Source organism: Oryctolagus cuniculus, chromosome 17 (assembly GCF_964237555.1).
Source record: "Oryctolagus cuniculus chromosome 17, mOryCun1.1, whole genome shotgun sequence".
NCBI classification, from domain to species: domain Eukaryota; kingdom Metazoa; phylum Chordata; class Mammalia; order Lagomorpha; family Leporidae; genus Oryctolagus; species Oryctolagus cuniculus.
This window is the reverse complement of record NC_091448.1, coordinates 41,567,217-41,583,207: the sequence shown is the minus strand read 5'-3', so window position 1 is coordinate 41,583,207 and position 15,991 is coordinate 41,567,217. Positions and strand designations below refer to the sequence as shown.

The 15,991-nt window shown below is 56.4% G+C and overlaps 1 protein-coding gene across 1 annotated transcript in view; it reads right to left on the bottom strand.

Moving 5' to 3' along the window:
* Positions 1-133: 133 nt before the first annotated feature.
* MYO1D (myosin ID) overlaps positions 134-15,991 on the bottom strand; it is a 340,304-nt gene continuing 324,446 nt past the window's right edge. The window contains exon 22 of the mRNA XM_051824625.2: positions 134-514. Within this exon, the coding sequence (XP_051680585.1) occupies positions 358-514 (157 nt within the window). The 3' untranslated portion in view covers positions 134-357. The remainder of the gene's footprint in view (positions 515-15,991) is intronic.

Sequence of the window (15,991 nt, the reverse complement as noted above, 5' to 3'; positions counted from 1 at the left end):
GTCACTGGGTCATGTGCGCTGGTGTGACCTGGCCGTGTGGGAGGTGTGGTCTGGGGCGGGCACCAGGGTCTTTGGTTGACTGAGTGGGCGCCATACAAAGCTGATACGGGAAGACGGAGACGGAAGGAAGAAAGCTGGGAGGAAGTCCTGCAGGCAGAGGGGAGCCCCTCCCTCAGGCGCGGACCCTTGCGAGCTGATTCCTAGCAGGCATTAGCGGGGAGGTAGCAATTAGACTGGAACCCAGGCTGCTGAGCGAGGCCCACTGCTCCTGGGGGGCTGTGTGTTCTGGCCACCGCGCCCCAGGCCCCGTGCCTCACGCCTCTGGCTCTCGGGCTGGGCCTCGGCTGGCTGGAGCGGTCAGTTGCCGGGCACGCTGAGGATGAAGCCCGAGCGGTTCTTGGTGAAGTCGGGCTCAGGCTGGTTGAGCCGCGTCTCCACGGACACCGTGCACTTCTTCCCGTGCAGGCTGCACTGCACCGGGTTGGTGACGTTCACTTGCAGGTGGCGCTTCTCGCTGGAAGAACCAAAGAGACGGGCGGGTGGTTAGTGGGCAGCTTTAGAATGGGGGCCTCCGCTGGGGCCCTGCTCTGTGCCAGGCTCCCGGGGGCTGCAGCCTCCAGCCGAGCCCTGGCAAGGCTCAGCCCCAGGAAAGCTGTGTGTGGAGGAGGCACAGGGGAGGGAGGCGGGGAACCCAGAGTTAGCGGTGCTCAGGCAGAGGCTGAGGCCCTTGGGCATCGCGGACGCAGGGCAGAGTTCTGACAGGCGACGACCTCCCGGTGGTCTGGGTCTCGGGAGACCCTTCCCCACCGCCAACTCCCTGAGAAGTGCCCCCTGGGTCCCAGCTGGCCGGTCTCTGCCTGTCACAGAGTCCACCTGTTAGAAGTAGGTCTGCCTCGGTTCCCCCGCGGCCCCTGCAGACTCATTCTGAAGTCTGGGGCCGTGACTCAGCTGCAGAGCCCCCGGCCCTGGGGACCCCACGCTCTACCTGTTGGGGCGCCATGTGTCCCTGCTGGCCTGTTGTGCCTGCTCTACCTGTCAGCTCCTCGCCCCACACTGCACGTCCCCCGGGAGCTGAGAAACTCGCTGGCCCTGGTAGCTCTCCCCATGCTGGGAGAGGGGAGGGGCAGGGAGACAGGACTGCAGCCTGGGCACCTCCAGGCGGGGTGGGCTGGCGCTGCCGGCAGCCCTGGGAGTGTCACCCTGGGGGCCTCTGGGGCGTGGGCAGGACCCCCACTGGGCGCAGTGGACTAAGGGCAGGGGCTGGCCCTGCAGTGAGAAGTGTGTCTGTGTCGCTTTCTAAGCACCTGCTGGCCGGGAGAAACAACTCAGATTCCCAGGCAACTCCTCGGGTGGCACACACTTCGGGGAGAGGGTCTGCGAGGCAGCACTGTGGAGTGCTGGGGACTGGTGGGGGGTCCTTGCTGAGCTGCCTACCCCCAGGGAACCTCTTCCAGGAGGCTCCAAAGCTGGGAAAGGGAGGTGGGGCGTTCTTGGCTTAGGGCTCCCCCCAGCTGCTCCGCCTGCTCTCTCACTGATGACAGGAAGTGGACGCGGGGAGAGACCTACGGTTATCTGTTGTGGCCGTTAGGTAGCCAGCACTTGATGTCTTGTCAGCTGCAGCTCAAACCTTGGCTTTGACTGCTATTTTTAACCGGACTTGGACACAAAAATAGCAGAGCCTATCAGAGGCAGTGACTCAGGCCCCTTCTGTCCCCGCGGGAGCCAGGGCTGCCCTGTGGGGCGGACGCATGCCCGTGGCTATGGGGGCCTGGGTGTGGGGCCCCTGCAGTGCCCGTGCAGGCCAGGAGTGAGTGAAGCTCCAGCAGTGTGGCCTGCCAGAGGCCGGAGATGCTCCTGAGCTCAGGCGGCCTCCCTGTGTGGGCCCCGCACTCGTCCCTGCCGGAGGGGCAGAGACCTGGCGGGCATGGCCTGTGCCCTGCGCTGAGCACACTGCTGGGGGCCGGAATCACGGGCTGACCTGGGGTCTTAGAGGATAGGCCCTAAGTGGCTACATCCAAGGTCAGCTTGAAAAAAGCTAACAGAGAGCAAGAGCCAAGGGGGCTTGCCAGCCGGGACCTCCTGGCTCCAGCCCCTGCCCACCCCCGCTCTGTGCTCTGCATCAGCAGAGTGGCCCCTGCCTCCTGGGCTCTGCTGTGTCCAGTGTCCGCGCCACAGTCTGGATGCAGGGACGTGGGGAGGTGTGAATGACGCTTACACAGCGGCGCCCCAGGGTGGCCGGAACAGTGGAGGAGAACCGCCGCTCACACCCCCAACCGCGTGGTGGAGTGAATACCAGCCGCGCAAGGAAGTGCAAAGGAGCTCTGTGTGTGTGTGTGTGTGTGTGTGTGTGTGTGTGTGTGGAGCTGCCACAGACATCAGAGCAGAGCCCCCAGCTAATGATACGACGCCCCTTAGCTGGCGGCTCCCCTTGGTGCCCGCCTTAGCCGTGTGCGCGTCCCAGGGTGGCCAGTTGTCCTCTCCTTGCCCAGTGGCACTAGCTGGAGGGAGTGGCCCTGCTTGGAGCGAAGATCCAACCCCCACCTCCCGGCAGTGTTCTCAGCTGAGGGGCAGCACCAGGTGGCCTTGAAGGGCAGGTGCCACGCTTTGTCTGCAGGATTGATTGCTTTAAGGTCTTAATACAGGAGCAGGGGCCTCGGGACTAGGGGTCTGGGTCTTGTCCCGGCTCTGCCGGCATGCTGGCTTCATGACCTTTTCCAAATCACTCAGACTTCTGCGAGCCTTTGGCAGCTGTGAGGTGTGCATAATCCACCTGTGCTCGGCCTGCTTTGCAGAGGGAGCAAATAATTCCAGCACCGGCCCATCGGTGTGGCCCCGGCCTCCGGGCCCCTCCCAGGCGCCCAGTGAGGCACTGGGAATCCAGGAAGCCCCAGTCCATGGTTTCTGATGCCTGCAGCCCCAGATGCGGGGTCCTCTCAGCCTCAGCAGGCTGCCTGCTTATTTTCATCTTACTTAGAACACGTGTGAGCCAAAGAGCAAGCCCTCTCTCCCACCTGCTGGTTCCCTCCCAAGCGCCAGCAATGGCTGGGGCAGGGCTAGGCTAGTGCCAGGAACCGGGAACTCAGTCCAGGTCTCCCACACGGGTGACAGGGACCCAAGTCCTTGAGCCACCACTACTGCCTCCCAGGGTGCTCATTAGCAGGCAGCCGGAACTGGAAGCAGAGCCGGGACTCGGCCCAGGTACTCTGATGGGAGACACAGGCGTCCAACTAAGAGTGGCTTCACCAAGGCCAGACACCATGGCGCCCCCACCCTCCATGGGGTCAGTCCAGGCAGTGACGCGCAGGGTGCACTCAGGAAGAGGCAGCATGGGTGTGAGAAGCCTGCGTTAGTGTTTTCCTGCGCATTTCCGCTCCTTTCTCAGCCAATGCTGGGAGGCCCCGTGGAGCTGGGTCAGGAGTGCAGTCACTGCAGGTGCCCTTCATCGGCTGTGAGGGGTGAGGAGGGCAGTGGGCATGACCCTCACACAAGGTCACGTCCAGGGGGCATGGCCGGCTCTCGACTCTGTTCTGTCGTGTGAAGCTACAGCCAATGTCCAGGCTTCTGTCTGTTTCCTCTGCACAGTCCTGAGTGGCCGTGGCCTGACCCCCAGCCTGGCCCTCAGGGTGGGGCTGCTGTGGGGTCTGGGCAGGCAGGAGGCTGAGTGATGTGGGTTGGATTCATAACAGAACAGTGTGGGCAGGAGGAGGAACTGGCTGAAGAGACGCACCCCCCCACCCCACCCCGGCATTGCTCTGCCGGTGCCAGACGACACAGTAAGGAAAATCTGGGCTGACTCTGCCGGTTCCTTGAGAAGGCGAGCACAGGACCCAGCAATTCCGCTCCTACGCATGCGCCAAGAAAGAATGAAAGCAGGTGTTCAGACGAACCCGTGTGTGGCCACGTGTAGTGGCACGATCTGCAAAACTCAGAGACAGCCCAGATGTCCATCAGCGGATGAGCGGGTCCACAAAACGCAGAATGGTTTCATTCAACAGAGAATCATTCTGCAAGAAAGAGGGATCCGGGCGACCCGGGCCGCCACGTGCCGAGCCGCGGTAGCCCGCTGCGAAAGGCAGCATTTTCACGGTGCTCCGTTCACAGGAAACGGCCAGGCCAGGCAGGTCTGCGGCGGCGGGGGCCAAGCTTAGCGGCTCCAAGGGCTGTGCAGAGGAGTCGGTATGGGGGCACTGCTTCCAGGGAGTGCAACCAGAGAGGCGAGGGGTGCACGGCGTGGTGTGTGCACTAAATGTGAGCGGCGGTAAATTTTGTGTCGCTCACTTCAAGTGCAACCCAGATTTTAAGACCAGCGTGAGATGGCTGGGGCCAGGACAGCGGCCCGGGAGTCAGTGACTGGGTTCTGACCTGAGTCAGAGCTGAGGGTCTCCCTCCCACGGCTGGCTGCGAGGGGGAGGGTGTTTTTGTCCCTGTCTATGTTAGGGAATTCCGTGACCCATCCGTCCTCCCAGGCACTCCTTTCCTTCATGCGTTTGTGTAGACCCTGTCTCGTGCCCATCAGAAGCTGTGCTCCGCTGGGCCCTGCGCCGCTCCAGGAGCTGGTGGGGCCCAGGGCCCACATCCCTTCCTCCCAGGCCCGGGGTCAGCTGGGCGCCCCGGCTAAGCTGGGATTAGCAGGCTGAGGCGCTGGCTAGGCTGCTGAGCCCTGCAGGGCCTGAGGAAGCGCGGGGCCTCTCTCCAGTCTCCCTGGCACTCCCGTGCACTTCCTCTGGCGGTGTGTGGGGCTGAACCCAGCTCTCCCAAGTGCGTCTGAAGAGGGTTGCGGTGCGGTAGCACAGCGAGATGGCCGCCTGGGAACTTCGTGGGGATAAAGCAGGGTCGTCTGGCGACTGGCCACAGGATGTGGTGGGCAGAACCTGGCCTAGCGCCAGGCACAGGCAGGCAGTGAACAGCCGCTTTCCAAAGTGTCGCCAAGGCCCCAGGCCGCCTGGGTAGGGCGTCCCCAGGGCGCTTTCTCAGCGCTTCACTTCCTCGCAGAAGCAAGTTCCTCCGCCGGTGGCCGGCACACCACAGAGGGCACCTCTTTCAAAACCCTGCCATGGGAAGTGTCACTTCTGCTTCTGTCAGTCTCCGTGACACCACCGACCACGGCCCCTGCTCACGGAACCCAGGGCAGGCAGCACCGCACTCCCCGCTGGGTTCACAGCTGTTGGGGGACGGGGGCAGAAGCCCTTTTATCTAGAAAACAAAACCGTTCTCAGGTGGAAAGCTGGGTCGCGTGCGGGGGCCATTGTGGGCCTCCCCCGAGCCTGGCACCTATCTGGCCGCCTGGCCCGGGCGCGGGGGTGGTGCCAGCCTCTGTGCTCAGCCAGAACACCACTCCCCGTCGGATGCCTCCAGGGCAAGGAGGGCCCCTGGGGAAGGAGCCTTCTGGGCGTGGTTTCTCACGCCATCACCACCCGACAGTCAGTGTCCCCAGTCCTAGCATGGGGACATCTTCTAGCCACCTCCTGGACAGAACCCTGCACACCCGTCTCTGAGTGTCCATCTCTGGTCCTCCTGGTGCCCCACCCCTGTCACCTTGCTAAGGCCAGAGAGCTGCTTCCTCCTGGAGGCCCACCTGCTTTCCCTGTGACCTCCTAGCTTGTCCCCCTGTCCCACACCCTCCGCACTGTCATCACGGAAGCCTTTCAAAGACACAAAAAGATCTTGCCACCCCCGTGTGAGTAGTTCTTCAGTCATTCCTGGAGCTTTTGAGGACTGCTGGGGCCTGGCTTCCAAGCCCGGCTGAGCAGGAGGTTCACTGGGGCCTCAGCTCCCAGGCACCAAGCGCACAGCTCTGCTCTGTTGCCGTCTCTGAGATCACAGTGTGGGTTAAAGGCAAGAGGATGCCTCCAGGTGGCCACAGGGAGCGGGGGAGGGGAAGGCAGTGCAGGTGGGGGGTGGGGCCGGCGCCCAGCCTGGGTGGCCATGCAGCTGGGGAGTCTGCCTTCCAGCCTGCCAAACTGGCCAGGAACCACTGGATGGGAAAGCAAACAGCCTCTCAGTCAAACCCAGAGTCCTCAAGCTCTCCCCGTTCCTGACCTCTTGGAAAGCCAATCTGTGCATCACCAAAGGCAAGGGGAAGAACTTCGGGGGCCCAGGGAGAGACCACACTTGTTGCAAAGGAACATGGGAAATTCTCATCCAGGCTGAGGAGACCAGGGCATGCATCCTTCACAGCCACTGGCCTAGGGATTGAGGCCACAGCAGGGGCGCCCTGAGCCCACGTGGGTTCTGCGAGATGGCTAGTCTCAGCTGTCACGTCAAGAATGGCCACTTCCAAAGGAGGAGAGGGAAGGTGAAAAGGAAACCTGGCTCATCCGATGGGTGGTGGGAAAGGGCAACAAGAGACGCAAGAAAGAAGCTTGGGACTAAGAATGTACCACCCAGATGGCAGTCAATACTGACAAGGGAGCTGCATGACAAACCCATACGTGCAAACTCCGATGAACAGGGTCTTCGCAGACTTGATTTTAAATGTCTGCTACTTACAAGAAGCCCAGCTAAATCAGGACGTAGGAAAATTTTAAAAGGGGGATAGAATAAGATATGAGTCTCAGAGATATATTATGTAATATATAAATTATGTATAAAGCAAATATAGAAGTCTCATAAAATATGTAAATATTATGTTATAAATTTTATCTTTTAATTCCATTTTCCAGAGACTATTTCTTTGAGAAGCAAAGAGAGAGACACACAGAGAGAGCGAGCCTCCTTCTACTGGTTTGCTCCCCAAATGCCCACAAGAGCCGAAGCGGGGCCAGACTGAAGCCGGGAGCCTGGCACTCAATCCAGGTCTCCCACGTGGGAGGCAGGGACCCACTCGCTTGAGCCGTCACCTGCTGCCTCCCAGGGTGTGCACTGGCAGGGAACTGGAGTTGGGAGTGGCTTGGGTCTTGAACTCAGGCACTCTGATATGGGTTGTGGGTGTCCTTAGCAGGCCAGTTGCCTGCTCCTATGAGTGAAATAGTAATCAAAAGTGACCTGCTCAAAAGCATTCCTGGGGAAAAAGCTCATTGCATGATTGTTTTCCTTTATCAGGTAGTAGTTCACCAGGCAGATACTTACACACACACACACTCACACACACACATACACACCCATACCCCAAGGTGCACCCTGAGAGGGTGCATCCCATATGGGTGCTTGTTCATGTCCTGGCTGCCCTGCTTCCCATCCAGTTCCCTGCTAGTGTGCCTGGGAGAGCTGCAGAGGATGGCCCAAGTGTTTGGGTCCCTGCACTCATGTAGGAAACCTGGGGGAAGCTTCTGACTTTGGCCTGGCCCAGTCCTGGCTGTTGTGGCCAGCAGAGGGAGGATCTCTGTATCTCTTTCTTTGTAACTCTTTCAAATAAACAACTCCTTTTTTTAAAAAAAAAAAGTTTATTGTGCAAAACAATTTTGAGATCAGTTTTTTTTTTATAAAATTTTAAAAGCAGATTTATTTATTTATTTGAAAGAGAGAGAGAGAGAGAGAGATTGATTTCATCCTCTGGTTCAGACCCCAAATGGCTGCAATGGCCTGGACTGGGCCAGGCCAAAGCCAGAGGCCTGGAATTCCATCTGAATCTCCCACATGGGTGCAGGGGCCCAAGCACGTGGGCCATATTCCATTGCTTTCCCAAGCACATTAGCAGGGAGCTGGATCAGAAGTGGAGCAGCTGGGACTAGATGCATTTATATGAGATGCTGGCATTTTAGGCAACGGCTCAACCTACTACACTACAACACCGGCCTCATAATACATATTTTCTATTAACCTTTTAAATACCTGAAACATGCATGGATTTCAAATTTGTTTTAACTGCATTTTCACAAACTTATTATTTTTTAACTTGAAAGAGAAACAGGCAAGAGAGAGTTTCTGTCCACTGGTGGTTGGCATGAGCATTAGCAGGAAGCTGAGCTGGAAGTGAAGTTGGCGCTCAAGCCGGATGTGGGCGTTCCGCGTGGTGACTTAACCACCGTGCTTAACGTGCACCCCTTGATTTCATCTCCCACAAGTTCTGAAGAGTATTCTTGTGCATGTGTGTGTGTATAATTTACGAACACGTAATGACAAGTCCACATGGAAGATGTTACGTCTTTTCAAAAATGTAGATGGGGCAGGGGTTTGGCCTAGCAGTTAAGACACTGGTTGAGATGCCTGCATCCTTGTACTGGAGTACCTGGCTCTGGCTCCTGATTCTAGCTTCTTGCTGATGCAGACCCTGGGAGGTAGCAGGGAGCTGAATCCTCGTGGCCCTGTGGGAGACCTGCATTGTGTTCCTGGCTCCTGGCTTAGCCCCAGCCCAGTCTGGTATATTGCAGGCTTTTCAGGGGTGAACCAGCATATGGGAGCTTGCTCTCTGTGCCACTCAATTAAAAAATTTTAAATGGACAATATATTAAAATATGGACAATAATATTAAAGTAGAGTTTAAAAAATTATTTGAAATGCAGAGTTAGAGATATATCGAGTTATCTTCCATCTGCTGGTTCACTCCCCAAATGGCAACAACAGCTGGGTCTGGGCCAGGCCTGAGCCAGGAGCCTCCTCTAGGTCTCCCACATGGGTGCATGGGCCCAAGGACTTGGGCCATCCTCAGCTGCTTTCCCAGGCATGTTAGCAGGGAGCTGGATAGGAAATGGAGCAGCTGGGACTCGAACTGGCACCCTTATGATATGCCCATCATGGCAGACCATGGCTTAACTTGTTTTGCCACAATGTTGGCCACAGTAACAAAGGTTTGAGCAACACAGTTAAGAAACTTGGTGCCTGTGTGTATTTCCTATATTCATCAATTAGAGAATGCTTGTTCTTTGAAAGTACACATATTACTTGTTCTAGACCATGACAGTTTGATAAAGAGGGGCCAGCACTGGGGCTAAGTAGGTTACGCCAGATGATCTCAACAATGGCATCCCATACGGGAGCCAGTTCTAGTCCTGGCTGTTAACTTCCAACCCAGTTCCCTGCTAATGTGCCTGGGAAAGCAGCACAAGATGGCAAGTATCCATTAGGAGACTCAGATGGAGTTCCAGCCTCCTGACTTAGGCCTGGCCCAGCCCTGGCCGTTGCAGTCAACTGGGGAGTAAACCAGTGAAGATCTTTCTCTCTCTCTCTCTGTCTTGCCCTCCTCTCTCTATAACTCTGCCTTTCAAATAATAACTATTTTTTCAATTTTTCAATAAGAACCGAACTGTTGGCATTACACAGAATTCAGGTTTTGGCCTACAGCACAACAGTTGTAAGAGAAGAATATAATACCAATGTAGCAGTAGCACTATGAACTGTGACACGCACCCCCACCCTCCTTCCGACGCCGAAGCCCTACCCCTCGACAGGACTGTATTTGGAGACAGAACCTCATCACTTCCAAAACGGGTGAGTGAACGTCATCAGGGTGAGGCCCTGGCCTGCCGGAAGAGACTCCAGCCGTTCGCTTCCCCTCTCTGCCTCGGGAGGATGCAGCGAGAGGGGAGCGGTCTACAACCCGAGAAGACAGCCCTCACCAGAACCCAGCCGTGCCGGCCTTGGCCCTGGGCCTCCCAGCCTCCAGGCTGTGAGGAGATCCATTTCTGCTGTTCAAGAGCACCCGGTCTATGGGACTTCACTGTGCACGAGCAGACTAACAGCAAAGTGTACGGTGCTCAGTATACAGCGTTCACCACGTGCCCTACACATACCGCCTCATGGGGCTTCTCGTTACCACGTGAGTGTTTATGCTTCCTCTTCTGAACATGAAAGACTAAAGCCACACAGAAGAGCCAGCATTTGAACGCCAGCAATCTGCACCAGAGTCCCAGCCTTAACCGCTGTGCCTCCTGCCCCTGAGACAGTAACTCCTCACCAGCTGGGCTCCCTGCGTGCTTCTGCGTCGTGGTGGCGCACGCATTTCTGATGCCCCCGGCAGGAGCTCCCAATGCGCTGGCTGACCCAAGGAGGTCTGTCATTGTCTGGAATGAAATGACGCGGTGGGGAGAGCAGCTGTGGCATCTTCAACACAAGACACGACCAGAAGACGCGGGGCCAGCAGTAAGCACCTTTGTAGCAGGGTCGTCAAGAAGAAAGACGGAGCCATCAGTGAGGTGGGGCTGCATCCCAGGGCATGTGCTCTCTCGGGTCCTTGCTCTGTGCAGGGGACTGTTCATGTGTGCAGCATGACAGAAACATTCGGATGCACTAGGGACACTCGCTCTTTGAAGGGTGCCCTCTGGGAACCGAAGAATCCTTTTGCAAAGAGAACTCATTATCTTGCTTTGTAAGTGCGACCTCTACATGCAGTTGGCCCTCCACATCCGTGGGCTCCATGCCCGTGGATTCAACCAACGGCAAATGGGACATAAACTCGAAAAACAACTCACAGGGGCTGGCGTTGTGGTACAGCAGGTTAAGCTGCTGCCTGTGATGCCGGCGTCCCATATCCGATTGCCAGTTTGAGCTCTGTCTCGTCTGCTTCCTGCCAGCTCCCTGCTAATGCATTGGGAAGGCAGCAGCAGATGGCTCAAGTGCTTGGGTTCTTTCCACCCATGTGGGAGATCTGGATAGAGTTCTAGGTGCCTTTCTTTGGCCTGGCCCTGACCTGGCTGTTGTGGCCATTTGGGGAGTGAACCAGTGGATGAAACTTTCTCTATCTCCCCCTGTCGCTCAGCCTCTCAAATATAGAAAACTTAAAAAAACAGCGGGTCACGTGCACATCGTTTGTGTCGGCGCTCCCTAACATTATGGCACACCAACTACCGACACACGCTTTCCACATATGAGGGAGGGGGCCTGAGTAATCTGGAGATGATCTGAAGATCACCGGAGGGTGGGCAGGTTATGGCATTTTATATCCACGAGGGGCTGAAGCGTCTGTGGATTTGGGTGTTTCCTGGCGGGGGGCTGTCGTGGAACCAGTCCCCCATGGAAACTGCGGGGTGCATACTTGTATGAGGTGCTCTCTCTTTACTGCCAAAGTTCTCAGGGAAATAGAGACATTTGCTGGAGCGGAAAACATTTGGACAGATGGATTTGGGAAGCATGGATGCGATTTTATCAATGACCTGGTGTCATGGTTATGCCCTGAGGCTTAATGGAGATGAGTAGATGCTGGCAGATGTCTCAGCCACATCCTGAGTGATGTGCAGAGCTATCCCCGTGACTGCTTAGCTGTTCGCCGGCTGGGGCTGGGGTCGCTTAGCACTGTGCCTGGCGTAGCTCTTAAGGGGTCTTGGACTGGGGAAGGGGGTTGAGACTGATCATCATCCATTCATTAAGAACTCGGCATGTTCTGGGCACCGCATTAAACATTCTGCCTGCGTCATCTCAGTTAATCCTCCCCAAAGCTCTCCTTTGCGGATGGGGCAGCTTGGGGCAGCTTGGGGCAGTGGAGGTCAATGGCTTTTCATAGCTGGAGCACGGTGCGGCCAGGGCCTCTGAAGGTCTGGCCCAGCCTGGAGCAGTGCCTCTGGGGCCGGCTGAGTCACAGCAGGAAGCGCTCGGAGTGGCTCCCCGAGTAGCTCTCTGCTGGGCACTGCTCCCTCTGCCCCTGGCCTCTGTCTGGCCCAAACCTGCTCTTTCAGGCCTGAGTGATTCCGGGCTGTCAGAGAACAGGGCGCTCTCCTGGGGCCTGGGGAATCTGGGCACTTCTTGGACTATTCCCTGGCACCCATCTTTTGTCTTTTCTGTTGGGGTCTCCGAGGGGAAGTCACTCCCCAGAGACTCCCAGTTTTGCTTCCTTCGTGTTGTGGCCAATGTCCCTTGGTGAGGGCGAGGTGGACCAGCTCAGTGCCTCCACGTGGTGGTGGTGGGGCTGGTGGCTGTCTCTCCCGTACCCCAGCCCCTCTCTTGCTATGTACGCTGGGAGCCTGGATTCTGGAAAGCTTCCTCTTCTTTCTCTCCCGAAATGTCCAAATGGATGCTTTCCCCCAGGGATAATGAGACCTCCCAAACTCTAGCCGGAAGAATAAAATCATACCACAGCTCCCTCAAAGACAAAGGACAAAAAAGCAACAAAACAACACCAAACCAAATATGAACCTGATCATAAAACAAACGGAACAGGGCTGGGAGTGAGCCGCCCGGGGTGCTGGCGGGACATCAGAGCCCGAGGCCCTCCCCTTTCTCCTCCCCGCCTCCCCCTTCCTCCCCTCATCCCCCCCCCCCTTACCCTCTTATCTTTTGATGCTTTTTGCTCTAACATCTTTTGGGCTTTACTTTCTATCTGGAGGGTCTTTGCCTTTGCTGGTTTGAGGCCCCCCCCCATCTTTGCTGTTTTCTGCTTACATTTCTATTCCCCCCCCCTCAACACCTCTGCTGCAGCACCTCCAAAGTTAGCACCACCTGCGAACACTGGTGTTTGTTTTCTGTCGCATCATTAACGAAGGCGCTAAGGAAGACTGGATCCGGTGTGCGCCAGCACCCACACTCCCCCTGAGCAGATGATGTGCAGCCGTCTGCCAGAATCTGCCTATTCTGGTCGCCATCCCAAGAAGCACTGGGGCTTCCCAGGGTGGGGAGGGCGTGGGTCAGTGGACAGAGAGGCACTAACAGGACCCCAGTCCCTGCCCTCTGTGAATGGAACACTGAAAGCAAAAACCACAAAAGCACTGGGGGCAAAGCTGTCAAAGGAGAGCCGCTAGAAGAACGCACGCAAACCCCAGCTCCTGCCGCTGGTCCTGGGCTACAGGGCAGCATCTCAGGACGCGGCCGGGCAGTGTGTGCCAGAGGTGCTGGAACTTCTAGGCTCTGTCTTCAAACACGTTCGTTCCTCGAGAAACATCGATTGGCTCTAGGGCTCCAGGCTGTGGGATCAATCGCAGAGCAGCCTCTGTTCTGGAGCAGTGCGTGGTCTGGGGAGGGAGGCGGCCGTGCGCACACACGGCTACTCTGTGTGATGCGGGGCAGTCGGCACACCGAAGGGCAGAAGAGCGCATGAGGGCAGGGCTGAGGGCGGCCCCTCGCTTTGTGCTGCCCAGGGCTCAGGTGTGCACACATGGCCTCCTCTGGTCTGGAATGTGCCAGACCCCACAGATGTGGACGAGACAGCCTTGGGACAGGGGGCCGAGCGGGGCGAGCCCAGGGGCCGGGGCTGGCTGTTGACTCCCTGGCTTTGCCAGCGTCTTTATTCTTTTCACTGGAACCTGCTTCCTCCCTGAAGCCCACCTGGCCCTCCCCTGCTCACAGGGATCCCCAACACCCTAGATAGGATGACAATGAACTGCCTTTTTTGAGGACGAGGGGGAACTGGACAGTGAGGCTAGCAGCCCAGGCACCCTGACCCCTTGACCCAAAAGTGAAGTTGGGGGAATGCATGGGAGCAGCTAGCAGGGGGCCTGGCGTTCAGGATGTGAGTGTGGGAGGGGTCGAGGTGAGCCGGGCAGGTGGGCTTCACTCCCCCAGCAGTAGGGGAACCTTCTGAGCTGACACCGTGCTTCTGCAGTGCACGGACCACCACCTGACCCTGTAGTATTTGATTCTGTTCTGTCTGCTACAGCTCCTAGCCCCTCCCCCGAGGTATGCTCCCTGGGAGGGGACCTCATGGACATCCCTTATGCCTACAAGAGCAGCCGGCAAACAGGAGGTGCTTGATAAAGGGGAGGATGCAGCCAGGGATGGGGAGCTAAGACTGATGGGGTCACGTGGAGGCAGGAGGGCCAGGCAGGAAAGCGTCGGTCATGGGGAGAGTGCTGTGAGCAGTCAGCTCTGGGTGGGGAGGGGTGGGGGCCCTTGGTGACCGCACAGAGTCCACCATGTCCCAGGGTGGGGTGGAAGAAGGGAGAGCAAGACACGGTGACTTTGCTTTGATGATGTCGCGCCTGACTACACAAGGTGTAGACCAGATCGCAGCTAGCCCCCTCGTAAGGTGGCAATGTGTGATCCAGGGAGGCCCATCACCTGTCAAAGTACTGTGTCATGTATGGGGGCAGGGTTCAGAAGGCTCGTGGAGATGTGTACTGTGAACAGACTAGGTGTGGATTTGAATGGTTTTTTGGCAACAAGATATACATCTTCAAATTGCACGAACTTTTGGAAGTACCCTCAAATCAAAATGGTCACAAAACCTACTGTACTCATGTTATTATAGGGGTACTTGCTGTGGCTACAGCAAGCAACAGCAAATAAGCCCAGAGTTAGAACAGTTAGTGTGAAAACGGCAGGGACGAGGCCGGCCGCACCGTGGAGCCTGCTCCGCTGTGCGTGGCTGCCATTCTTACCCAGCCTCGAGATTCTAACTTGCCATTCAGTGCTGTTCACTTGATTTTCACACTTTCCCACCATTCTTGCAATGATCTTTACCTGACAGTATCCAAACCTTTCAAAACAGTATTCCTGGGGCAAGAGTGAAATTATATTTGCTCTGCCAATAGAGGGTCACATTCCCCACTGCTGTGGTGACCTAGAAGAATTTGGAAACTGGTCAGCATCCAGTGACAATCAGCAAATTATGGTTTGCTGAATGGCTGGTTTGAGTCGCCATTTAGGGGCTGTTAGCACAGCGCACTGCTGGCTGAGCCTGGAAAATGTGAATTCTCTCGTTTCTCTCAGAAACTAACCGGCCTTTTGGAACTTTACGTATAATACATGTGGGAGTCATGCATGCAGCTGGCGGCAGAGGCTGCAGGAAGAGATGGGGGCAGGGGGCCTCCAGGTTTTGTGTGTTTCTAGGAATGTTGCTCAATGCAAAGAGGACAGGGCTGGGGCACACAGGGCAGGACGTGCGGCTTGCAGTCAGCTAGACCAGGGTTCAAACTCGGCTGCACGGCTGGGCAGCCACTTAGTTCTCGCCTTCCTTAACTGGGATCAGTGAGAATTTTCTCTTCCAAAGAGTCTCAGTGCACCAGTTAAGGTGCCTGCAGCTCATATTGGAGGGTAAGGACTCGAGTCTCAGCTCCACTTCTGTTTCCGGCTTCCTGCTAACGGGCACCATGGGAGGCAGCAGGTGATGGCTCAAGTACCTGGTCCTTGCCAGCCACGTGCGAGAGCTGCATTGAGTCCTGGGCTGCTGCCTTCAACCTGTCCCGGTTGCAGGCATTTGGGGGAGTGAACGAAAGGATGGAAGATCTCTGTCTGTCTCTGCCTTTCCAAAACAAACAAACAGAAAACACACCAAACTCTACTCTCCATCTTAAAAAACAATGAGTTGGTGGGATTAAAAGGAGCAAATACACACACAGTGGTTAGTGCAGTTGTGGGGGCTAAGCCAGTGCCCCACTGGTAAGGGAATCAAGTTCTTTGGGGACTGAGGTCCTTAGGTTTGGAATGTTCATTGAGCAAATGATTTGGGGTGCAAAGGACCCTTGCCCTCCCATCTCCAGGCCTCTTCAGGGGACCACGTATGCTGCCTTCTGGAGCAGTATTGGTAGAAAGGCCTGTCAAATCCAGGAGGCCCTTGAACTTGTTCTTGGGTGTGTTTAAATCTGACTTAAGGTTTATTCCTGGGGGCTGATGACACAGTTTTGTTTTTTGTTTTAAATTAATTTTTTTTAAAAGAAGAGACAAAGATCCTCTATTTGCTGGTTCATCCTCCAAATCCCCCAAATGGCCATACTGGCCTGGGCTGGCCAGGCAGAAGCCAGGAGCCTGGAATTCCATCCAGGTCTCCTATGTGGGTGGCAGAGCCCCAAGCACTTGGGCCATCCTCTGCTGCTTTCCCAGGTGCATTAGCAGGAAGCTGGATCAGAAGTGGAGCAGCTGGGACTCGAGTTGGCATCCATCTGGGATGCCTGCATTACAGGCTAAGGCTTAACCCACTGTGCCAGGATGCCAGCCCCAACAGAGTCCTTTTTATGGCTTTCTCACCTTACAGTCCTTAAGCCTTGCTGCCCGGCCAGGCACCTGGCACCGATGTTGAAGAACCTGTGATGACGTAGCTGGTGACAGGGGTTTCTGTTCTGCTGAGATTCCCAAAGGTTAAAACAGAAGCAAGCATCTCACAAGCCAAGCCCAAACACTGAGATGAAAAGAAACACTGTCCATTTCCTACTGCCTGCTTGAGAACAGAGGGGTTTGTGCTCAGCCACATTAG